This window comes from Sabethes cyaneus, chromosome 2 (genome assembly GCF_943734655.1).
Source record: "Sabethes cyaneus chromosome 2, idSabCyanKW18_F2, whole genome shotgun sequence".
Classification (NCBI taxonomy): Eukaryota; Metazoa; Arthropoda; class Insecta; order Diptera; family Culicidae; genus Sabethes; species Sabethes cyaneus.
This window is the reverse complement of record NC_071354.1, coordinates 230,695,241-230,721,240: the sequence shown is the minus strand read 5'-3', so window position 1 is coordinate 230,721,240 and position 26,000 is coordinate 230,695,241. Positions and strand designations below refer to the sequence as shown.

The 26,000-nt window shown below is 41.9% G+C and overlaps 1 protein-coding gene across 2 annotated transcripts in view; it reads left to right on the top strand.

Annotated features, from left to right (window-relative positions):
* The window catches only part of LOC128738238 (uncharacterized), a 55,766-nt gene extending 35,561 nt beyond the window's left edge, over positions 1-20,205 (top strand). The window contains exons 2-7 of one of the 2 annotated variants that reach the window (XM_053833230.1): positions 5,552-8,379; positions 18,180-18,802; positions 18,866-19,040; positions 19,110-19,255; positions 19,336-19,471; positions 19,532-20,205. In XM_053833230.1, the coding sequence (XP_053689205.1) occupies positions 6,040-8,379; positions 18,180-18,802; positions 18,866-19,040; positions 19,110-19,255; positions 19,336-19,471; positions 19,532-19,705 (3,594 nt within the window). In that variant the 5' untranslated portion in view covers positions 5,552-6,039 and the 3' untranslated portion in view covers positions 19,706-20,205. Of the gene's footprint in view, positions 1-5,551; positions 8,380-18,179; positions 18,803-18,865; positions 19,041-19,109; positions 19,256-19,311; positions 19,472-19,531 lie in introns of both variants that reach the window. The other variant, XM_053833229.1, reaches the window with a different exon arrangement.
* Positions 20,206-26,000: the final 5,795 nt, after the last annotated feature.

Sequence of the window (26,000 nt, the reverse complement as noted above, 5' to 3'; positions counted from 1 at the left end):
CACGCCACTTTCCGCTTTCCGTTTGTTCCGTTCAAATATGGCAAGTGCATGTATGTCTTCCGTAAGCAAGGTTACTGTCTCAAGGCCATAGAGGACTGCCTGTCTGATTAACGTTTTGTACATCGTCTCTTCCTACTATATATTTGGTTTTTGACGTATTGATTTGTAACCCTATCCTCCTAGCCTCTGTTTTTAGTCTGGTGTAGATTGCCTCTGCCGTCCCAAGGTTGCTAGTAATGATGTCGGGGTCATCTGCGAAGGCTAGGAGTTAGCTACTCTTGCTGAAGATCGTTCCTCTCGTTTCGGTGCCCGCTCGCCGGATCACGCCTTCAATAGCGATATTGAATAACATACAGCCCATCCCTTTGCCGCAACTCTCTGCGCGATTCTAAAGGACTCGAGAGTGTCACCGAATCGCGCACGTAGCACATCGCTCACTCCAGAGTAGCTTTGATCAGCTGCGTCAGTTTGTCCGAAAAACCGTACTCGTGCATTATCTGCCATGCCCATGCCATGCCCAAAAACGGTTCAGCGCCAATAAACTGCTGAGCTGATCCTTGTCTTGCTATTTAGGCTGTCAGTAAGCGTATTAGCAGATTTGCAGATTTCTCAGTTTTTTTAATGATTGGAATAACCAAAATCAAAGCCTACTGGGAATCCATCATTCGACGGTGTGATAAAGTCATTTAAAGCGACCCAGCGGTGGCGATCGGGCAGCAGCCAAAAATCAGAGACCAGGGACGGCCAGGAAGATATAGAGGTTGTTCAAGAGTCAGTCGAAACTTTCGATGTTCCCACCTGGTTTATCCAAAAAACGATGAAACATGCCGGCCGCCACGTCTTCAAGCTCCGAAAGGTACCGAACCGGAACGACAAACAAATAACAAACGAATAACAAAGCAAAGCCTAGGTGCTGCGTTCTGCTTCGAAGCTTGACCTTCAGTTTTTATTCTACAGACTTCCTAGCCAGAGCTGTTGGAGTAAAGGGCAACTGCGGAGCTAGTGCTACGATCCTATTGACTCTTAAAGCTTCTCCCAGTTGAGATTCGTACATAAGATGACTAACTTATTAGACCAGCGTCTCACCTCATGGACGACGAGACTCACATTAAAGCGAAAACAAAGCAGTTTTCGAAGCAAGAGTTTTACGTTTCCACATTACGGTTGGCCGTTGCTTTGAAGGTAAAGTAGAAGAAAGTGGACAAATTCTCCAAAAAGTTTTTGGTTTAGCAGGCCTTTGGTTGAAGCAAAATTGACCAGCCGTACAGCACGACGCGTATCAGCAACGGGAAAACCTACAGGGACGAGTATTTCCAGAAATGTCTGCTGCTCATGCTGCAATCTCACGGAGTAGAAACGCAGTTTTGGCCGGAATTGGCATACTGCCAAAGCACGTGACCGGTGGTAGATTGGTACATATGTGACAATTATAAAAACATGAAAACAGATATCAGAAGATTGGTAAAAGTATCCAAAGAAGTCGGTTCCGCCATTGCGCAAAGCTTAACCATAATGTTATAGTTTATTCTTTGAAAGTTTGAAGAAAACCCAATTTAAAATGAAGTTTTTCGACCATTTTTAGTGTAGTGTAGTCTTTAGAGCTCAAAGTAACGTATGATTCAGTCAAGCGAAATGAGTTTTTTGTTGAATGAGTTACCCAACAAACACCGAAGCTGAATTAAAATGCTACTGATTTGGTCACAGCTGATTTAACTAAGCTTTAGCTGATTTGCTAATATTTTAGCATCCATTATTATTCAGCCATAGCTGAATTGCATCGAATAAAATTTATGTAAACAATTCTACAATACTTATTCAGCCGAAATTGGAGAACTTATATAACCTATTTCGCTTGAGGTAGAAAGAACACTTGTTAAGCAATTATATCGCCCTTTATATAACCTCTGAGCGCCTTGTTTCCAACTTTGCGTAAATGGGTTATTTAAAAACACGCAAAAACCTCTATTAAGCTCCATTGCAGCTTCGAAAGCACCTATTAGCAAGCCCGAAGCTTGATAAAATCACCAAATTTACATGTGTAAGGGCTGAAAAAAGGTTTTCATTTCTAAAACAACACCTGAACTATGGTAGAATAAATTCAGCTATAAAAGCGTTTGATCAGCCTGGAATTGTTACTTAGGGAGCTGCTTTTAAAGCTGCACTGGAGCTTAATAGAGCCTTTTGCGTGTTTTTAAGTACCGTCATCCGGGGATACTTGCAACACTTTTGAACTTTGACTTAGTATAACTTTCGAAGTATACCGTTTAGGTCCAAGTGTAAGTAGCCAAAACTTGTATAGTGGTGAGTACTTTTGATTTATGATTATGAGAAAAATATAAACTAAATGAATCTGTAGAATGAACCGAAAATAGGGGTGTTGCAAGTTACCCAGTAAACGGGGTTACTTGCAACACTTTTCTGATTTTGCGTTTCTTATGATTTTATATCTGATTTCAAACCGCGAATGACTATTTTGAGATATTCTGAAAGTATTTGTGGTAAAACAAGAGATACTGGAGGCGTTTTTTGTTTCCCAATTTCGTCTATCGCTTTTTGAAAGATATTCGGTGAAAATGCAGCATGTCGGCGAACTCCAAATTGCCGTTTCAAGGCACGTAGAATTTTTCACAATTTTAATTTTTCTGGAGATGGTGGTAGACAAAATAACATCGTACAGATGCAAACTTACTTTGTACGTACTGTCTATTACGATAATTTTCATTTTTACAAGTGCTGCAAGCCGCGCCATATTGGAAGTAACAACACGAATTCATCGTTTCTTCTCCAAGTTCAAAATATAAACAAAGCTCAAAGTTGCTATTTGTTAGCTTATATGATGCACTTATTGTGTACAGGAACCGAACAATAAAAAATAATTCCATGTCAATGAACTGACGCAACTTTGCACATCCATTTTTCCTACTTTGAAAGTGATATTACTTTCCAATCGTATAAAAACAAGCAAATCAATGATGTAATGGATTAAGCTTAACTAAACAATAGGTAAACGACCCTTCTTTAAAATGGCATTTGTTACAAATGGTTATGTTAACAAACAAACGCGTTAGAGCTGTCAAAAGCGCGATGCGCCAAAGTGTTGCAAGTAACCCCGGTGTTGCAAGTATCCCCGGATGACGGTAACCAATTTGCGCAATGCTGTCAATTCTATTTTTAGAACGAGAAATAGTTTTGCAATGCTCTTTCAGTCGCTTAATCAACGTCTCATCAACATTTATGCAGCCAAAAAATAATCTATTTTTAAATTTCAAAAATGGAACGCGTGATATTTATTTTGCTTTGGTGTCATAAGCTATATTTTAAATTTCGAATATCTTGAATTCGTATATGCAACCTAATTAAAAATGCATGTCGTCATCTTTCGGCAACAGCAAGAGCAATTGCTGTTTACGAGTTGGTTTAAGGCGATCCAAGCTGCATAAAGTAAGCACTCAAATGGTGTTTGACCAAGCGATGTTTAAGCTACTTTAAGTTTTTCCAAACCAGCTTTCCTCCAAAGCTGGTAAACAAGCTTAATAGCGGATTTTTCTGCTAAAGAATCCGCTTCTAAACAGTCATAAACAAAGAACCGGTTTACGGTTGCTTAAAGGTGTTATAGTGGCTTTATAAACCAGTAGACGCTTTCATTATGCTCACAGCTTTCAAACTACTTTAAAGCTGGTTAAGGATGTTAAAGTGCCTTTACAAACTAATACTAAGCTTTCATTCGGTTCACAGCACATATACTGTCAGATCATAGAGTTTCGCAATTCGACTGGCAGCAAAAATTTATGTCAGTTATCGTCATTATCGACTGCTTCAAGTGTAAAGATATTTTTACTGTCTGTTCTGAAGATGCAGATGAGGCGGATCATACGATGAGTGCTTATGGATCAGAAGATGGCGGTTCAATTCCCGAAAGATGACGGCATGCAATTTTAATTAGCTTGTATATACGAATTCAAGTTATTCAAAACTTAAAACATAGCATACGACGCCAAAGCAAAATAAATAGGACGCGTTCTATTCTTTTTTAAATTTAAAAATAGATCATTTTTTGGCTGCTTAAAGGTTGATTAGACGTTGATTAAGCGACTGAAAAAGTATTGCAAAACTATTTCTCGTTCTAAAAATAGAATTGACAGAATTGCGCAAATTGGTTATTTAAAAACACCTAAAAGGCTCTATTAAGCTCCATTTCAGCTTTAAAAGCAGCTCCCCAAGTAACAATTCCAGGCTGATCAAACTTTTTTTAGCTGAATTTATTTAACTTGTGGCTGAACTACGGTTTAGTATTAAAAATAAAAACCTTTTTTCAGCTCCTAAACATCTAAGTCAAGCTTCGGGCTTGCTAATAGCTGCTTTGAAGCTTAATAGAGGCTTTTGCGCGTTTTTAAATAACCAATTCGCGCAAAGCTGGAAACAAGGCGCACAGAGGCGATATAACTGCTTAACAAGTGTTTTTCCGCCTCGAATAAAACAGGTTATATAAGTTCTCCAATTTCGGCTGAATAAGTATTGTGCAGTTGTTTATATAAATTTTATTCGTTGGATATTCAGCTATGGCTGAATAATTGTGGCTGCTAAAATGTTTATTCAGCGCATAAATGTTTCTTGGGTAGGCCATTACAAATACTGACGAGAAAATAATTCGGATTATATCTTTGCTTAGAAATAATTGAAATTATTTCCCGGAATCCTTTATTGTGGCTGTGACGGTATTAATACGAATAAGAATAAGAATGAGTTATGAGTTATGACAAATTATACTCGAACATAGTTTCCCAACAAAACTAGATAGCCTGGTATGTACCATTGATGACGCTAGTATATAGATTTAGTGTTAGGCTAGCAGGTGAGATATCGTTGGTGCGTTCTATATTGCATTGTGATAACATCGAAGTCTCACGCGCTTTTCCGATCATTCTCCGGACAATACCGACATTTTGTGAGACATTGTTTATCAATTTTAAACATGATAGTTTTGAGAAAAATGTGCCCAAGGAGTCTATTTTGCACTTAAATAAGTGTAATGTGATAGTCTAAGTCTAGTTTTCCTCAAAATAACTTGAAATTTTGCTGAAATATTTCTGAACTGTTGTACTGTAAGATTGATTTTTATCACTGTCGTAACCTTTTTCTAATCAATAAACGACGACCGGATGTTTTGTTTAATGTACAGCATTAGGTGAAACAAACCTAAATTAACCATAGAAAATCGTCCAAATAAATCGAGCTTTGAAAATTTCACCAGCAATAAAGTACGATTTCAATGAGCGACTTGGAGTTCACAAAAGACGAACCTGAAGATGAATACGAGTACATAGTTGATTGATTCTAATTTTAAATGTTGGAATATACATTAGAATTTATTGACAACAAATTTTATCTTGTATGTAAATTGGTTTAAAATTTAAGGAAAACCAGTATTGCAAATAGTAAACTAAAGCAGACAGTCGCAAGCGGGCGTTTTCGCTTTTTTAAATCATCATTTTCAATCACCTCGCTTTCAATTTCTTTCGATTAACGAGTTTTTTTGCCTTTCCCATTTCAGTGACACCCTCGCTCCGACCACATTCACTTACCGAGCAGTACCTCGACAATTCGTTCCAATGAAGTCCTCGGAAGATGATTATTGGACAACGCGGCGAAAGACGACGAAACATCAATTCGAGTGCACCGATTATCGCCATCGAAGAAGCTACCGTCAGCAGTAGTTGCTGTACTGTCTGCTCAGTGTTTGCACCGTCATCGTTCGCATCCCGATTGTGGCTGTAGCCGGCCAACCAACGAACGAACGAAGCAAAAAGATTGCCATTAAACCAAAAAAAATTGTATAATAATAACTATATAAATCAACGAAAACTCGCGGAAGGAAGGAAACCTCGATTTCAGCATGAAATTGTCTCACAAAAGAATCGTCAGCGAACAATAAATCGGAAACGAGAGGGAAAATTGATTGAAAGCGAAATCGGTTCCCCGATAGAAATAACAATAAAAATTAGTAAAACCTGCAAAGCGGAGAAAATTTGCAGCACAAAAATGTCATCCGCACGAATTAGTTTAGCGATGCTCTTTCAGCGGGCGTACCTTTGCGGTCTGATAGGGCTGCTAGTGGCGGCGCAGCTTAGCTACGTGACTGGTTGTAACTCAGAAGACTGCAGCGAAGCCATCGCCAGCAAATCGAAAAGATCGGCCATGCCGATACTGAACGACGTCGGTGGCGTTACGAGAAGCAAAGACTTTCTAATATTTGAAAACAATCAAGTCGATCAGGACGTTAAGTCGTCGCCGTCGTCATCGTTGCCTGCACAGACGAGGCAGCGAAGCGGGAAGGATCTGTTGGATGATTCGTTCCAATTCAACAAGAACGTAGCGATGAATCTTACCGGAAAATCGCCGAAAGCCCCGCCATTCATCGTTGCCAATAATATCAACGGTCGACAAAACTCAAACCCGGATATTCAGGATATTATAACGGGAATAGTGAAACTGCTGAATGGGAATGTGAATGTACATGCCAATACTCAGCCCACTAGGAGACATTCGGCTACGAGGATCAACAACCGAGGCCCTCCAAGAATATCCGAAGCTCAACCCGTTCCAAACGAATATGAAATTGACCTGAACGTACCACCGACCTCTTCGAGGCCACCGTACAACTTCGAACGACCGGAAGGCCCGGTTAGACCGTTCCTTACGGGAGTGCCACTCCCGGAACAGATCGTTCCATCCATGCAGCAAACCTACCGGCCCGGATTCGTATCCCAGAATAGGCCCCCGTGGCAAAGACCGAAGCCTAGACCCCCGATCTCACCCAATCGTAGGCCAATGCCACCCTACAAACCTTACCCTACCCAAGTGGACTACGGCAAACCGGACATGGAGTATAGCCCGGTAACAGTTGCGCCCAGTGAAAGCAACTCGATAAGTGAAACGACTGAGAAATTCCTTCTCGGAGAAGATGTCGATTCAGGACCGAAAACACCGGCGACCACAACGACCACCGAAGAAATTCACGAAACAACTACCGATGCGATCGTCGAGGTTGAAGAAAGTCCATTAAAAAAACCGGCAAAGAAAATCGATAAACACAACACCAAAACTACAACAATTTCGGAAGTTCGTTACACAATTGAAACGGCGACCAGTTCGAATACCGAAATCAATCCATCGCCAACCTCTCCGATTCCATTCCAAACCGAAGTGCCAAGCGTCTACGAGATAAACTCGATCGAATATCTTCCTTCAGGGAAAGAAACGACCGAAAGCTACTTGCTTGAACCGTCGACCAGCGAAGAAACTTCAACCCTATCCAAGGAGTCCATCACTCCAACGCAATCGATATTATCGACAACGATCTCAACTAGCACTACCGCGAGTTCATCAACAGCTTCATCCACCATTGCAGACATTCATCCCAGCAGTGAAGAAACAACGAGTAGCTCTGCCACTCCGACGCCGTCACCAACAACGACACCAACTATAACAACAACAACTACTTCCCATTCAACGACCACAGACTACCGATTCCATCCACGTCCGGGTATCGTTCTCGACGATCCTGACTTCAAACCCGGTGGTAACCATCCAATGCGCACGCAAAACCTATACGTCTCAAAGCCTGAGATTCACTCGTCCACCGGAGTGCAACTGCCAAACTACGGAGAAATATTCGACGTAACGCTATCCGCTATCCAAGGTCCGGCTGGTTCCGGTTCGAAGCAAACAGTTAAACTGCCAAATCCTTACTACAACCGACCACAAAACAATAACAACAACAACAATAATAACGACCAACAGCAGGAGGCAAGCATCATCCTGACGGCAAGTGGAAACGAAGGATTCGTTTCGATCGACGGCAAACGATCCTATATAGATCTATTCGGTGATTCAAAAACGGCACCGCCAACGCTCACCAGTAGCGAACAGATTCATCCGACGAAAACACTCAGCCTCGGAATAACCGGAACCGGCTACGCAGTAGCCGAAACGGAACCACCGGCTTCCCAATCGCCGGCGGACCTTGCATCGCCCCATTCACCGGCACCGTCCCAGCAATCGCCACCGCACCGTCCGGTGCACCATCGACCCAAGTACCCGCTGCCACCGGTTCGCATTGATACCTGTATCGTGGGTGACGACACGACCTGCGATCAGGCGCAGAATGAACGCTGCAAAACCGAGAACGGCGTTTCCAGTTGTCACTGTCGGCCCGGGTTTGCGCGACGAAAGCATCGCGAACCCTGCCGACGGATCGTGTCACTAATGCTGTCGATGCGGGTCGATAAGATCTACGAACGACGAATTCAGTGGGATAGTTTGCTAGCGAGTCGGGAAAGTGAGCGTTTCCAGCAGCTGAGCTACGAAGCTGTGCGGGCGGTAAGTGGCGATATTAGTCTCATTAGTCTGAATTAGATATATTTAAGGCAGTTTGCCTGAAACATAAATTTCACAATTAATTAAGTCTGCATTCAAAAAAGTTAACTGTTTCCGACGAAACCAATTGAATAAAGCGTCAGGAAGGCTCGAATTATTTGAGGAATATTTACACAATATCGATGTTTTAAATTATCCTACCAAGTACACAAGTACAATGGCATTAAAACTTAGAGACGACCAGCAGTCATCACCAAGATAACTGATTATAAAATTACCTCAATTTCGAGCGTGAAACATGGATAATTTGGTGATGTATGGCATGTGGCGCCGATACACTTTACATGGAAAGAAATCTAATTCCGATACTTACTTACTTACTTCTAGTAGCATAGAACCGGGATGGCTCGTACTGTATTTAGAATTTCTCTCCACTGTACGTGGTCCTGAGCTACTCGTCGCCATTTCGTTGAGCGTCTCGACTCACGCAAGTCGGTTTCAACCTATTCGTGCCATCCAGCACGTTTGACCCTTCTGTTCTTGGTGCATGCCGCTGTTCTTGAAGAGAACAGCGTTCACTGCAATGCAAGTCGTCCGGCATCGATGCGACGTTGCCAGCCCACCATAATCTCTCAACTTTCACCAGATGTGCGATGGGAATTGTGCGAAGTCTATTTTACAGCCACAAAGAATCGCCCAAGTCTTACTTGTTAACCAACTGCAGACAACTGACTGTGGTCAGCAGTCAAATCGTTGAGCGTCTAGACGATCTAGACGATACTCTGTATCAGGGGTATTCAACCCCACAGGAATCTCCCGAATTAGTGCATGCAGCTCGTGATTCATACGGCTGCGCTACTCTTCGCTTTCCGTTTGTACTGCGCCAAAGTAGTCCGCAACACTATCCATTCAACCACGGCAAGAGGTTTTCCGTAAATAAAGTTACAGTAGAGGACTACCGGTCTGAAACTGAATAATGTTTGCAGAGCCGTAGCGTGATACTGTGGCGCCCCTGGCGCAAACCCAATTTGGCGCCCCCTCATTTCTTAAATCAGTGCTCATTCCAGGTTTATGACTTTTTCGTATTCGCAAAACAAAGCAAAGCCATGGGTATAAACGTCCTGTTGAGAACTTGACTCTTCTTTATCGACAGACTTCGCAGCCGGTTATTAGAGTACAGGACAATTACGGGGCTAGTGCAACGATCCTACTGACTCTATAACAATTCCTACCAGCCGAGATTCGAACTTACGACGACTGGCTTATTAGGCCAGCGTCGTACCCCGAAGCTAACTGGGCGGTTTCGTATTCGCCCCTTATCCAATACTTAGATGGAACTTAACGATGGAAAAAAATTACAAAAGATAATTCAAAGAAACAAATATGTTTTAAATTCTACGTTTATTAAACCTTCTATAAAAATGCTTCGACGCCCTGCCAGATGGCTTTACAGCTGTTCACCGGAATCTTCGCTATGGCCGATCAAAACTTAAACGTCGGCATATAATTCAACTCTTTCGTGGCGATCAGGTCCTTCTCCGTTTTGGCTACAAAATTATTTGGTAATTGCGTCGTTTTAGCTTCACCCCAAAATTCACTATTGATCGCAGTTGGGGGACGTTAGAAGAGTTGGTGATCGTCGTTACAACCTTTATCTTCAGCCCTTCAGCGGCTAGGCGGTGCTTGCTAGATAAAGTCGGTGTGATCGTTACACTGGCCCCGTAATTTTCCTGTACTCTAAAAGCCGGCTGCGAAGTCTGTCGATAAAGAAGGGTAATGTCTAATGACGGTTTAAGCCTACGGCTTTGCTTATCTTCAACCAGTTCATCTGCTTTAGTGATCTCTTGGCTTGATGGGCCAAGGCCAGGTCCGGCCAAAAGACTACATTCTTTGCGCGATATTTTTTATTGAAGGCGGCAATTTCCGACAGGTACTTCATGTATCTTCGTATCTCCTCGTTCACCGTCAACCCTGAACGTAATAACAGTGGCTTGGGCATTCTCTTCTCTCTGATCGTCAACCACAGAACTTGGTAACTTGGGGCGGAGATATACTCGACGTCATCACTTACTTTTTTGGTAGGGAACGTAAAGCGCTCGATTCTTCGCCAGACGTTGCGTCCAGCGACAAATAGTTTTCGTCGCCCATTATGACCCCGACATCGTGCTTCGCCGGAAAGATGCTTTTCGCCAGCACCTTTAGTCATTCTCTGGGCGATTACCTGCTACTCAGACACGACCAGCCTCGAATGACGCTTCCGCATGAAAATGTCCATTTTGGCCAAGTACTTCTTCACCGTTTAGCCGGTTTCTCTGACCTCACGGCCCAAGACGCGGAACGATGACGCCTTACTGCTCTCGGTCTTCACCTTTAGCTTCTGCTGCATGGCTGCGCAGCACTGTCGGGCAACCGAAACCAGGCTGCCGTACAGCACTTTCGTCTTTCTCGCGGGAAAAGTTGTTGCGAATGCTAGATTGCTTTATTCGGAGGATACGAAGTGCTTCATCATGTTCAACTTCTTTGCTACGGGTGGAGCTGGAAGTACGAACAAAGCATCGAGCATAAGTTGTTTGATAATTTTCACTATGGCTGCTGCATGCAAATCAACTGAGAACGCAAGCCCTTTTTAACAGGCCTTTTTTGGCGCCCCAAAGAGCCATGGAATCTACTGGAATTTGTTAGAATAAACTCAATACGTTACTACATTACGAAATCATTTCGTTCCTCTACCCGTACACTAATTATAAGGGTAACCTTTGCACTGTCAAAGAGGTTTCATCAAGGTAATAGTAATATAGAAGATAGAAGTCAGCATACAGGAAGGGTTATGAAAAGTCTGAGAATAAACCAATGATAAAATCACTTTTTTGTTGGCCCTGCACCGTTTCCACATCCGCCGTAAAAAGCGAATTACTGACATGGAAAAAGCTATAAATAGTATCCCGTTGCAATCAAACACAGGGTTGTAGACAAGCTAAACAGTTTGTCTATCCAAACTCCATTTAACTCGTAGTAAACTACGAACAATCATGGAACTCCGAACAGGACACAGCCCTGCACTCTATCATTTAAAGAATATCGGCAAGGTATCATCCGACACCTGCCGCTTTTGTAACTCTGAACCTAAAAGTTCAGCGCATTTACTCATGAGTGAAAAAATATTTCTAATTTAATGCTTTGGAACGGGGGATGCTTTTAGATATTTGTGACCATTTGACCATTTGTTCGAAATTGGATATTTGACGCCATTTTGATATGCAAGATGGCGGTTGATAATTTTAACAAAACTTTGAGTATTTTGCAAGTCCATATAATATCTTGAAAAAAATCTTGAATAGTCTTTCGCGATGTTGGATTTCAAAATGACGTGAAATATTGATTTTCGATTTCAAACAGCCACCCCTATTCTTGAGTATCAAATTAGAGTAAGGAACGAGTTAAGCAGTGTCACCTATTTTAATCAGTTGAAAATAAATGAGCCGAAAATGCACTTTTTTATTCATATTTTCAAAATCTTTTGATAGGATCATCTTCACAAATTACTTAACCATACATTTGATTCACACAAACACAATTTACTGGGTTTCCGACAACAAATATGATAAATTAAGAATTGTTGTCCAAAAACGTTCATTTTTTAGCTGCTGAAGGTAATCGCCACCTCGCTACTAACGAATCCATCACATTTTTCAGCACTGATTACAACCACTTTAAAAGTCAAGCACTCAATTGTCACATACCATATTATTCACTATCTTTTTTTCCATTATCTAAGGCTTTATCACTAGCCGAAAGTTTTATTATTTTATAACAAAACTGAAAATAAATCCTGAATTGACGGAACCTGTTCACCAGTAGCAACAGCTGCAGCATAACTGATGAACTATCGTGTTGCCAAGACACTGTTTCGGTTCTGGAAATAAGAATTATAGGCCTTAAATTAACTGAAACCTCCAATGGTGAAAACGTGGTTCAATACTTTCAAGAGAAATGTATGTTCATAATTAATTTTTCTTTATTGAAAACAACAGAAAAGACAGCTTTTTCAATAATTTTCGAAGATTTTCTCAGTGATTTAATGAAGCAACGATGTGTTTCAATGTTATTTGCTTTGACAACACTGTTCTGAGTCGGACCGTGTGTACTGCTATGTTTACGTCTTTTGTTCTCCCACCATCCTTATGAACAGCGAGTGAGACGTCAAAGTCGCAGTTTCCCATAAGAACACTAGAGAATAAAAGAGACGACGAATACCGTTTGCCAAACGGTGCGGTGAGTGTATGCCCCGATAAACAATTTAGACAGATGGCATTTTATGCATCTATGCCGATACGCTATGCCGATTACGCATCAATGCCGATTAGTAGGTCGCGGATAGGAACGCAAACTTACTGAATAGGGGGAAAAATTCGAGGGATTTTTTATGGGTACGTAAAAAAATTCAGATTTCAAGATTGCTTAAAAAAGCACCTTGTGGGTGAAAATACGTTCGGCCTGATCAAAATTAGTTCCACCGCTCCAACTTTTAAAGCGAAAAATCAAAAGTTTAGCTCAACAATAGTGTCTTCCAATGGTAACAGCTTGAAGAACTAAAGATAGCAAGAAGATTGGTATTGGATCCCCCACTTAGTCAACCCATCGATTGTAATAAGGTAAAACAATCAGTGACCCGCTTAGACTGCTTAAAACCGGTTCTTTACCCTATATTTGTCTTCTAATAGCTGGCTGCTTATTGAAATTTAGTAAAATAAATTACAGTCAGTCCACAATCATAGGTCACACACAATTATGGGTCATTTTAGCATTTTCTGCCAATTAATGCGTGAATAATATACCAATTGATTGATAAAATTGTTACTTATAAGTAGTACTAACAGTTTGATCAATCATCAGGTGATATTTAAACGGAAATTAGCAGCTAAAGCTGAAATGGCCCACAATTGTGTGTGACCCATGATTGTGGACTGACTGTAAATGCAAAACATTGTTCTGCAATAAATTATTTTTCTTAGTCATTATCCATACAACGTGCAAAACTGACTAAATTATGTAGATTTGATCATCGACGAACAACAATTGGACCTAATTTAGAAAGTACGACCAAATGCATTTCGTCGCTAATTCGACGGAACTATTTTTGCCCAGAAGAAGTTAGCTTAAAGTGACCAGATTTTTTTTTAATGAATGAATGAATATTAAATGGCTTTATTTGCTAAATCGGTTCGGTAGTAAAGATGGGATCCTTTAGAAATTGGGCACTTCATTTTGGCGATAGCGGCGCTCCCAGTGGCCGTGTGATACTCCTCAAAACTGCTCAGCGGGAAGGATGGGGAAGGGAACCGGTATTAAAACGAGTAGAAACGGGTGTGTGTCGCGGCGCTTGCCAAATACAATGAGTGTTTCCGTCGCAAACAGAAACCGCCGGACACAAACCACTAATCCTGGTAATAGCACAGCTAATAATGTTGCCAAGACTCCTGGATCGAGATTATACGAAGGTAACCAGGCGAACGAAAGCTGAACGACCAGGACTAAAACTCCTTTCAAGTTCGACCACGAAATTTAACAGCAAAGCGGAGATAAAATGGTAGAGTAATATCGTTGTGGTTAAAAATCGGGATTTTACATCTAACTAACGGTTTATTTCCCTTCTCCCAACAATATTCACTTAAAACTATTCTACTTGCGCATAACTAAGGCTGGTGTTTTTACATATCCTCGACGACGACTTTTGACGATCCAAGTGGCCTCGGTCACTGTAACTAGATAGTACGGGATCTTGTGTTCTTCCCGTCATGGCAGAATCGACAGCTACGCTACCGATTACACCGGTGTTTTAATTGCAGGCGGCGGTTAAACTACCCACATCGGGGCTTTCGCTGTTCGTACTACGGGAGCCGGAAAGTACTGGGTCTCGGTCTCTACCATAGAACCGATGGCAAACGAACGATTCTATCGCGCTGCGCCGAATGCTGACTGGCACGCAGGCTTCACCGGGATACAGATGCGCTGCTCTTCTGCGCCTGTGGAATAAAGTCCAAGAATAAAAGGTCCCTCGAGGACCTATTCGAAGGATATTAGTCATTTTACACACAGCCTTAACTTTCCTACACCAGCCTTAATCTACCGTTACACATTTTAAAATTTGCTTATAACTATTTTTACCTTTTGTTTTCTTGTATCTTTTCACTGGTAGTTTTACAATCTTTTTATTCACGTCTGTTTCTTTGTTATGTGTTCGTAGATTGTTCATTTTAACAATTTTTGTTGTATAATTATTTGGCACTAGAATATAAGTTTTACAATAGACTATTTATTATTCACAATACACTTTTTTTACGACTTGACAATTACCTAGTATTGTCCTTTCTACACACCACAAACGACATAATCTTAATTTTATCTATCAAAATGAACTGTTTTTAAGTTAAAACAAGTACGATCCTCGCGCACTGATCGCTAAGTTTTCCAAACAACAAATGATCTGCTGTTTATCGAGCCTAGCCCTTTTATAATTTCGGTCAGTTAAAAATTGGAATCTTTTAAAGACTTCCAATTTTTAACGATCTTTTGTCCTGGCAACAATTATTTATTGGATAATACCCTAGGTTTTGAATACCTTGGTTGTATTCCCAGTGGTATCTGTGAGCAACCCTGAAGGGGGGATCCCTCCGTCTAACGTGGACGTGGAGGGTTATCACACTTGCAGAGGAATCTTCTGATTGTATTAGAAAAGGCTTTCCCGAGCGAATTGCCCCTCCGTCCCAGACGTGAGACGCCAGACGTGGAGGGATATAACTCACTCAGTCAATCGCATCACCGTTTCTCTTGCAGATTAGTGAGAAAGCTTTCTGCCGTGAGCGACTCGTCCGTCCCAGTCGCGATGCGACAGACTTGGAGGAATATCGCTCACCTCGTTGACAGCTTTCTCAAACCTGTTTAGTTATGCCCGAGAGGGATTTCCCAAGTGAGTGACCTGTCCGTCCCGGTCGCGATGCGACAGACTTGGAGGGATATCACCCACTCAGTAGACAGCTTACTCAGGTCGTTTTAGATATGAACCAGCTTTCCCGTGTGAGTGACCGCTCCACCCGAAGGTTTGGAGCGCTATCAGTCAAACAGTCGACAGCTTGCTCAGAGATGGACTTAGGAAATTTGGATTGGGAATTATGAGCATATTGAAATAAGCATGAGAAATTGGCAGAGCTAATTTTATATATATTATGTAACCGAAGGTTACACGTGGATGCTAGCTTTTGGCAACTTTGTGTTATTTGTAAACAGTTCTGCTCGGTATATTTTTTCCGCAGTTTCGCAGGAAACGTGGTTTCAAGACATTCATCATGCAGGAGGAGAAATGAAAGTAATTGTGTGCGGTCATCTGCAGAATCCATCAGCCTCGACTCGGGAGCTAGCGGAACTAGCTTCCAGCATCCTAAAAGAGCAGTGGTGTGAGTAATTGAGGGTTGCAAGGAAACTCTCATGGCTGTCCGCAAGGCGCAGGCCAGACGTTCGAATTGAACTCTTGATCGTCAACTGCGGTTGAGGGTCATTCGGAAAGTCAAGGCTGATCTCAGCATGCTTTGGTGAAAACACTGAATACTAACCGCTGTACTGAACGACGAATCCGTCTCGGAATGGCTACAAGTGTTACCGAGCAAAGTGGGGAGCCCAACAGAAGCCTCAAACAATAAAAAAAGGCTAGAATCCGGTCTCGCGGGATACGCGGCCAGGTGGTGACGAAAGCAGTAGAATCAACGGCAAAGATGAAGAAGAAAAGAAAAAGTAATGCAAAATTGTTATCCCAGTGCGCCACTAGGCCTCACGGGCAGCTGATTCCTCAGGAGTTATTTAACTCGCGAGTAAGCTTAGCAGAAAGATGATGTGAGTATGTGCATGCGCGAGTGTGTGGATAGCAGAATGTCTGCACACAGTACCGGCGGCTGTTTCTTTTATGCCTGCGTGTGGGGCGTAAGCGTTGAATGCTATGTTGCTCATACTCTTTCGCGTGTGTGTAGGCAGGGTTGACTTCTCGCTCGATTCGCAACATTGGACGAAACGCGATACATGTGTCTGACTCGATGATGAATAAGCTTCAGAGAAGGCCGATTTCAGCCAAACGCGGTAGGGTTCGTAGCAGATTTTAGATTGATTTTAGGGATGGGTTCGTGATAAAAGGTCATGACTTAGCAAGGGATCTGTTTCATTGGCATCCGTGTGAAAACCACTGTTTTGTGACCGATTAAAATTCGGATATACACAGGGGTAGGTGCCTCACTAAGCGGATTATGCCTTTCATTAAGTCCCATGATAGCCTGCCGCAGTTTCAGTATGCATGCTACATTGGACAAATTGCAAATTGTCCCCGGGTTCGTGCAGTATTGAAATACTGGGGGATAATGAAGCGAAAGCTGGAGATGAAGAGAACAATCACCAGTGACATTGGTCAGATGAGAAGTTCGAGGTGCCGGCTGGCCGTGGCCATGATTGGGGAGGGTGTGCACCGGCTGACGAGTGGTGCCAGCAGTAGGTTTTTTCATGCAATGTAACATAATTTCCTATATTTCATCCTTAGAAACTGTTTCGATTAAAAAATTAATCAATGCGGGACACTTTCCGGGACGCTTAGTAATTCGGGACAAGCCATCCAAATCCGGGACTGTTCCGCATAATCCGGGACGTCTGGTCATCCTAAGTTAGCAATAGCTGTTAAATTTCTTCCGTTTTTTAAATCTAAGAAAATAACTTTCACATATGACATATTGAAAATTAAGATATGTATAATTTTTAGCTTTGAGTTATAATTTTCTGAACAAAGTTGCGAAAATGCAATGGAAACGCATAGTGTTTTGTTTATACCTGCAATAAAACATATGTTTCTGGCAAAGAAAAGGGGAATTCCTATTTCGTGTATGCCAAAAATATCCGTACCTCAAAAACTATAAATTACCCATTTCTAAATTTTTGTCACGTCATGTAAAAAGTTTCTAAAGCAAATACAAAAAATGAATTGTAAGTGGCATTTTATGACCTATTTCATTACACGGAGTTGTGCGTTTATTTAATATTTTTAGAATGCAATATCACTGATTAAATGACGGTGTTTCAACAGTAACCGAAATAATTGACGCTTAGAGAAAGTAGTACCAAAAGTATCTTCGATTTCAAGCAGCCTAATCTCCAGGCTTTCCCCGACAAACAACCACCTACTTACGTTTGGTCGAGAAATGATGCTGCACATGCTTCCCAATTACTGTGTTTGCAAAACAGCTCGTTAGCAGCCGAAAAATAAAACTGTATCAAGTCATAAATGGTAAAACCCCAATCGCAATCGCGCAGACGCAGGCAGCGCATTGTGGCAAACTTTTACCCAGATATTACGGAGGAATTTTGCAGACTGATCAATTGATGAAATTAGCCCGTAAATCGGGCTAGCCTCGTATAGAGCTTTGCTGATTATGATTTGAATGGCAGAGAGAAATAAAAAAAGGAAAACACCGACTCCGGTAGTCTTCCTAACCAGTATCAATTCGCGCACGCAATAGCACGAAATTCAATACAACAACTGATGATTACCGTAATTATTCCACTCACTTGTACAATGATAGGTGATCCATATTTTTCGACGTTCATTTCACTTGCCACTGCATGCAGCTGTGGGTTTCCTCTGCAAATCATTCGCTTATACTTACCAAACCAACTCGGAATTGACTCTCACTTTGCAGTGCTAAAAATACAAACGTTATAAATTTTCTTTTTCCATTCTCTCTCTAACCTTCCACCCACATCCCGCGTCTATTTAGATGGATTCCGCCATGTCGATGACACCGTTTTCCGACGAATTCATGGAGGCCCGTGTGAACGGCATCTTCACCACCAATCCGGCCTCGCAGGGGCTGAAGGGAGTGTTCGTAAACTACACCATCAGTCTGGATGAAAATGCGGAAACCTTACGACCCCAGCTGAAATCGGACATCCAGCGGCACCTGCTGGGTGTGATTCACCGGCGTAATAATAATATAGGAAATTCTGCACTGTACGTGGACAGTCCTACGGGGGCCGTTTCGAGCGTGCAAGACGTGGATGAGTGCACGTCGGATGATCTGAACGATTGCGACGAGGAGGCCACCTGTACCAACATGTTTGGGACGTTCCGGTGCGAGTGCGGATATGGTTTTCGGGATCCGTGGGCGGATCAGCCGCAACGAGCGGGACGCGAGTGTCTGTCCTGTCCGGACTCGTACTGCAACAACCGGGGCACCTGTATGTATGACAATGCTAACAATAAGCAGATTTGCAAGTGCTTGGGAAGCTACTACGGGACGCAGTGCGAAATCGACGGCGAGGTGCTAGGAGTGGCCGTCGGCGCGTCGGTCGCTGCGGTGGTGATCATTGTACTGACGCTGATCTGTTTGATTATGTGGAGGTGAGTTGGTTGGTTGGGTTATATTTGAACAATAATTATCAATATTCACGGCTTCGGTTTCAGCCGCAAATGGCAACGTGAGCACAAGAACGCCATGGGCAGCCCCGTATTCGGTTACATGGGAGGTGGCCAGGTCAAGACGCCGGTAATGGGCCAAGCCCCCTATCAGGTTACGCTGGAGGATCGCATGCGGTGGGCCCAGATAGCGGACGTGATGGCACAAGCAAACCATTATGCGGTAATTTCCTCGCTTCTCACAACGTTATTCACAAATAATAAACGATTTTTTTTCTGAACGAAATTTCAGGCCGAACCAGTGGCACCGCCACGGCCGGGCTCGGCTATGTTTGGCTATCCGACAATGCAAACCATCGGCAACATGAACACGCTGAGCATGCACGGAACGCTGCCACCGATGCACGCCGGATCGCTTCCGCCGGTTCCTCTTCCAAGGTATGTACAAACGACGTTTGGCGGAATGCTCCTCAAAGATTCTCTTTTTGAAATAGTCCAATGAACTTCTATCCCAACAGAGGACTGGGTCTCAATCGGAACGGCATGCGCACGCTGGAAAATTCGAGCTCCAGCGAGGAGGAAGACCGGGCGGACTTGCTCGGCAGAAACTTCAACGTGCCGCGCCCCAAGAGCCGAAGTAATGCCAGCGTTACTGTAAGTAGTTCCAAAGCAGTTCCAAAATGGTTAAATAATTGAATGTTTTGTAACTTGTAGTCTGGAATCTACTACGACGTAGACTACGCTCCGACCGGAGCCGAGCAGCTGTACGGTATGGGAAGTACCCTCGGCGGGAGCACACCGGTGCCGAGCTCGAAAGGACAGAGTAACATACCAATGAGTACCTACACATCGAACAGCCGACCGGTGCAGACTACTTATTACAAGTGAAAATATAGTTTCATTAATTCTTAAACAATAATACCTACCTATGATGACAGACGAACAAATCCCAGTGTAAACCAGCTTGAGAGTGTTCATCCAGAAGAATTTGATTCGGAACACTAAGCTTAAGGAATCTCAGAGACTGTGGAGAATTGTAAAGCCAGCAAACGTTCATATTTCCGCAAATTTTAGTTTTATACGTTAGACTTGTATAATCACTAAAATTCTATAAATAGAAGAAAATTTCTGTTAGATAGATTTATCTTTGATTCGGCAAATGAAACAAGAAAAAAACGTTGTACAGAACGCGAAATTTAGCTGTAAGTGCGTGAATACATGATAGAGAAAAACAAAAGTATAAGTAGGAAATAGAAACAAGTTTTAGGTTAAGTATTAGAACCACATGCCTGAGCTCGAAGTTGACGAACAGCAGAACAGTACTTTTCCCTGTAGTGTTTAGTTGGAAACAAAAAGATATTGCAGCTAGTATTATACTAATAAAAAGCTAACAAACAGCCGTGTTATTCAAAAATAAAACTGGTTGAAAAATTTTTCTTGAGTATCCGAAATCAGAACTTAGTTTCTACAGCCAATCAGCACACAGCATGGGGGAAGAAATAGAATTTTCTCGACTTATTTATCGCGACCTATCGCACCGATTGGGAAGACAGCCCAACATTGAAGTTTGTGATCTCATCCGTTATCAATTATTATTGGTAACGGAGCTAAATTTCAAATGGCTAAACTGCGACGATACAGTCTAGTAGTACGATTGTACAGATTAATTTTCCTCCATAAGCCCATCCATGGCGCCAATTTTCACGTTTGACTGTCTTATTGTCCATTTTGGTACTCGACTAAAAAGTAAACATTTAGTCCTGCGACCATCTCTTCCAAAACTGATCAAGTAAATAGTAGCTGTATTGCCAACTGAAAAGCTGATTATAGCCGGAACTTTCGAGTGGTTTGGTTTCCTTACTGATTCCAATGATTTTTCAAGCATTGGATGAGCGGGTGATAAAAGTAGTGACTCACACGGGACATTCGACAATGAATGTGATGGTCTGGAACTTACTCGATTAAGATTCGATTGAAGTCAAAACAGTTACAAACTCTTTGTATATTAGTATTGTAAATGGGATTTAACGGCCCTAACTCCATCCTCCCACAATCCACCACAATTAGGCGATCTAAGTGGAATGGTGAGTGGACGGCTGAATAATGCGTAACATGCTTAATTGAACTAATCAAACTAGAACAAAAACATTCGAATGATTTTCAATCGAATACCGGCCAGGACCCGCAATGTAATAGTTCAAATGAAATAATATAAACAATTCAACTATAAATAAAGCTACTAGTTAATCGTTCAGTTTGTCGTGCTCAATTAATCAAATAAAAAAGAAATATTTGGATAGTTTTAATCGAATATTACTAGCACGAATAGTTGAATTAATTGATTAGAGAAGGCATTGCTCAGCGATTAAACGTTAATTGAATAATTGAACATTTCGGACATTCCCTCCCCGTAGGGATAGCCAAACAAAGCCATGGGTATAAACGTCCTTCAAAACTTGACCCTTCTTCATCGACAGACTTCGCAGCCTGTACTCTAGGTTACTAGAGTACCGGAAAATTACGGGGCTAGTCCCAGGGTCCATCTATCTAAGCGGTTTTAAACAGATTAATTGGGTACGTTCGATATCCTAAACGCGAATACGAATGCTTAGCGGGAATAGAAGTAATAAAGTTTGCCTTCTGGTGGTACACAACACTTAACGACAAATCGATGGTTTGTTTTGGATTTGAAGCTCACGTGGGTATCGCGGAATGACAGATCGACCCTAATTGTTCATAACACTTCCAACGGGTATGCCTGATATACGAATATTTGGCGAAAATAGGATAGGAATGTGGTGAAGTTTTTCTCTTGACCGCACATAAAGGTTAACAACGCATTGATAATTTTTTTCTAAATCTGACCACACGGCTACTGCTCGGTATTACTAACACAAATTTGACCGATTTCAAAACGTCTCAACGTCTAGACTGCCAGACACTTGCCAGTAGTAATGGGCGATGTCACATCGATAAATCGAAACATCGATGTTCCAGCATCGATTTTCCGATGTTTCGATTCGATGTGAGCTTACACGAAAATCGGTCACATCGATGTTAGTTTTTCGATTCAAATCGATGTCCCGATAAAATTAATCCGTTGAAATCAGCACAACTCAGATTGGCGCAATTAACGCAGTTGACTGCGTTGCTATTTCTATAGTTTTTTTTGTGCTAAAGTCCTGCTTTTTTTTGTAAAAGTATGAATACTTTTCTAAATTTTATCGAAACTTTGCATATGTGCGAACCGACAGACCGGACTATTAAGGAGAATGGCGAGAAGGTACAACATCATACCGTCACTTTGTTTTATTCTTTGCAACAATATATTCATTTAGTTAAAGTCAGAAAAAATCAGGATTTTTTCTCAATATCAGCCAAAACATAAGGATTTGTCAGCATATCAGTAGACACGCAAAAAAATCGGAATAATGCTGAATAAATACGAGCATCGGCCGTTCCGTTTCCTTCATTTGCCAACATCGAACATCGATTCAATTAACATCGATGTCTCACACTCGATTTAATCGATGTGCCGATGTTTTTGAGACTATTGACATCGATTCAAAAACATCGATTATTTTTGTTTCGATGCCCAATACTACTTGCCAGCGATTCGCTCGCGCGGACTTAAGCGGAACTCCCTTGTGTTAATAGAACTCCTTTGCTCTCGGTCGGATCGTGCGATGGAGCCATTGGTAATCGCGGTGTCTCTACAAGAGGATATCTTAAATGTTATAATTCTTTAAACCCAATTCTTAAGGTACAAAACAAAGTACATTTTTTTCTTTTATAATTTACTAGCTGACCCGACAAACTTCGTATTGCCACAAATTAACCTGTGTTGTACATAAATCATGAATCTCGGATGATCTTTGTCACTATCTCGAGTTTTGCAAGCCCCCCAGTGGGCGGCGCTTCCGACGGCGGGTCACCGGCAACACTCGCGACCGGCTCGTCCTGAATGATCTAGTGTTACTATAGATAGTTTTTGTGGTCTTGTTATTGATTAATTTTTTATGGAAGAGTCTCGAATTTCTCGAGTTGGATTAGTTTTTGAGTTTCGCAAAAATTTCTGTTTTATTTGTATGAGAGTCCATATCCCCCTACCACAGGGGTGAGAGGTCTCTAACTATCATAAAATAAATTCAAGACTCAAAAATTCCTACATGCTAAATTTGGTTCCATTTGCTTGATTAGTACTCAAATTATAAGGAAATTTGTATTTCATTTGTATGGGAGTCCACCCTCTTAAAAGGGAAAGGGGTCGTAATACACCACAGAAAAAAAATTCTGCCATCTAAAACTCTCACATGCCAAATTTGGTTCCATTTGCTTGATTAGTTCTAAAGTTATGAGCAAATTTGTATTTCGTTTGAATGGGAGCCCCCCCCCTCCTAAAAAGGTAAGAAGTCCTAATTCATAATGGGAAAAATTGTTGCCTCCAAAAACACCCACATGCCAAATATGGTTCCATTTGCTTGATTAGTTCTCGAATTATGAGGAAATATGTATTTCATTTGTGTAGAAGCCCCCCCTCTTGAAGTGTGGAAGGATCCTAATTCACCGTAGAAAATATTTTTGCCTCCAAAAACCTCCACATGCCGAATTTGGTTCTATTTGCTTGATTAGTTCTCGAGTTATGGTGAAATTTGTATTTCATTTGTATTGGAGCCCCCCCTCCTAATGTGGGAAGAGGTCCTAATTCATCACAGAAAAAATTCTTGCCTCCAAAAACACCTACACGCCAAATTTGGTTCCATTTGCTGGATTAGTTCTCGAGTTATGAGGAAATTTGTATTTCGTTTGTATAGGACCCCCCCTCCTAAAGTGGGGAGGGGTCCCAATTCATCATTGAAAAAAAAATTGTCTCCAAAAACACACATATGCCAAATTTGGTTCAATTCGCTTGATTAGTTCTCGAGTTATGAGGAAATTTGTATTTCATTTGTACAGGAGTCCCTCCTCTTAAAGTGGGGAGGGGTCCTAATTCACCATAGAAAATTTTCTTGCTCTCGAAAACCTTCACATGCCAAATTTAGTTGCATTTGCTTGATTAGTTCTCGAGTTATGAGGAAATATGTATGGAAGCCCCCCCTCTTAAAGGGGAGAGGAGTTATAATTCCTCTTATAAAGAGGGGAGGGGTCTCAATTCACCATAGAATAAATTCTTGTCACCAAAAAAAACACCCACATGCCAAATGTTGTTCTATTTGCTTGATTAGTTCTCGAGTTAGGAGGAAATTTGTATTTCATTTGTATAGGAGCCCCCCCTCCTAAAGTGGGGAGAGGTTCTTATTCATCATAGAAAAAATTCTTGCCTCCAAAAACACCTACATGCCAAATTTGGTTCCATTTGCTGGATTAGCTCTCGAGTTATAAGGAAATTTGTATTTCGTTTGTATAGGAGCCCCCCCCCCCCACTTAAAGTGGGGAGGGGTCCCAATTCATCATAGAAAAAAATTTTGTCTCCAAAAACACCTACATGCCAAATTTGGTTCCATTTGCTTGATTAGTTCTCGAGTTATGAGGAAATTGGTATTTCATTTGTACAGGAGCCCCCCCCTCTTAAAGTGAGGAGGGGTCCTAATTCAACATAGAAAATTTTCTTGCCCTCGAAAACTTTCACATGCCAAATTTGGTTCCATTTGCTTGATTAGTTCTCGAGTTATGAGGAAATTTGTATGGAAGCCCCCCCTCTTAAAGGGGAGAGGAGTTATAATTCCCCTTATAAAGAGGGGAGGGGTCTCAAATTACCCTAGAATAAATTCTTGTCACCGAAAACACCCACATGCCAAATTTGGTTCTATTTGCTTGATTAGTTCTCGAGTTATGCAGAAATTTGTGTTTCATTTGTTTGGGAGCCCCCCCTCTTAATGGGGGGAGGGGTCTCTAACCATCACTAAAACCTTTCCTGGCCCCAAAAACCTCTACATGCAAATTTTCACGCCGATTGGTTCAGTAGTTTTTGATTCTATAAGAAACACAGGACAGACAGACAGACAGAATATAATTTATTTAATTTATTCAATCAGCCCTGAGCGTTTGTTCCCATTACCAAGGGACTACCCCAGGGTGGCTCTTGGTAGCTGGACGATTCTTCGCGCGTTTGTACACCAGATTAGGAGCGGCTCACGACAACGTCTAATTTGGGGCGGGCGGCTGTCTCGACACTGAACCTAAGAAGGCAGCCCTATCACGAACCTCGTTCGGCATGGCCTTAATAAGGCAACCTCCCTAAACCAAACTACTAAAAAAACATTCAAGCAAACACGGATTGGAAGATTCGGTATCGACCAAGGCAAAGAAACAAGAACGACGAATGGATACTCAGTACTTGTAACTGCAGATCGCTGAATTTCGCAAGTGGCGATCGGGTGCTGCTCGAACAGCTTGAACTCGACATCGTAGCTCCGAATCGCGCGATGAGAGGCTGGAAGGCGATCAACGAGAGGATGTACTGCGCCTACTGGATGACGCTCTTCCTTCTTCTGTGGAACGTTGATCAACGACGCGCGAAAGGTGCTCTCCTAGAACTTGTTCTCATCGTCGTCTCAGAAATATCGAGAGTACAACATGCCCACGCATCATATTTTCATGGATTTCAGGACAACATACGATACAATCGAACGCGAACAGCTATAACAGATAATTCACGCAGGGATGGTCCGATCACTTTGACTCAAATTTGATTCATTTGACAGTACCATCTCAGTCGAGCAAAATTCATATGTCAAATATGCGTAATGCGCTGAAGGACTACTGGTTGGTTTGGTTATCCTCAACAAAACCGGCTGCGAAGTCCAGAAGAACGGGAAAGTTTTGCTTCATGCAGAAAGAAGTGTCAACTTGTTCCGACTGAAATACCGTGTACCCCCGTTGGTATGGCCTTCTTTAATCTGAACATTTTTAATCTGTACCCCGGTGGTATGAATGCGTTCACATTAAAAACCGATCAAGCGTCACACATAGTTGACGTTCAAGTTGACCGGTTAATTAAAAAAAGCAAAAAAATCTTAATGCGTTTCCTCTTGCTCAGGTGCTTTGGAAATATAGCTCATATGCAACTTACCTCTCTCCAGCACTCAAAATAGACTATTTTAGTCGAAACTGCCCAGCCAATTTTGTCTTCTACAAACCGAACATTTAGAATTCGTGCATGTTTGAAATGTGTTTAAAACGT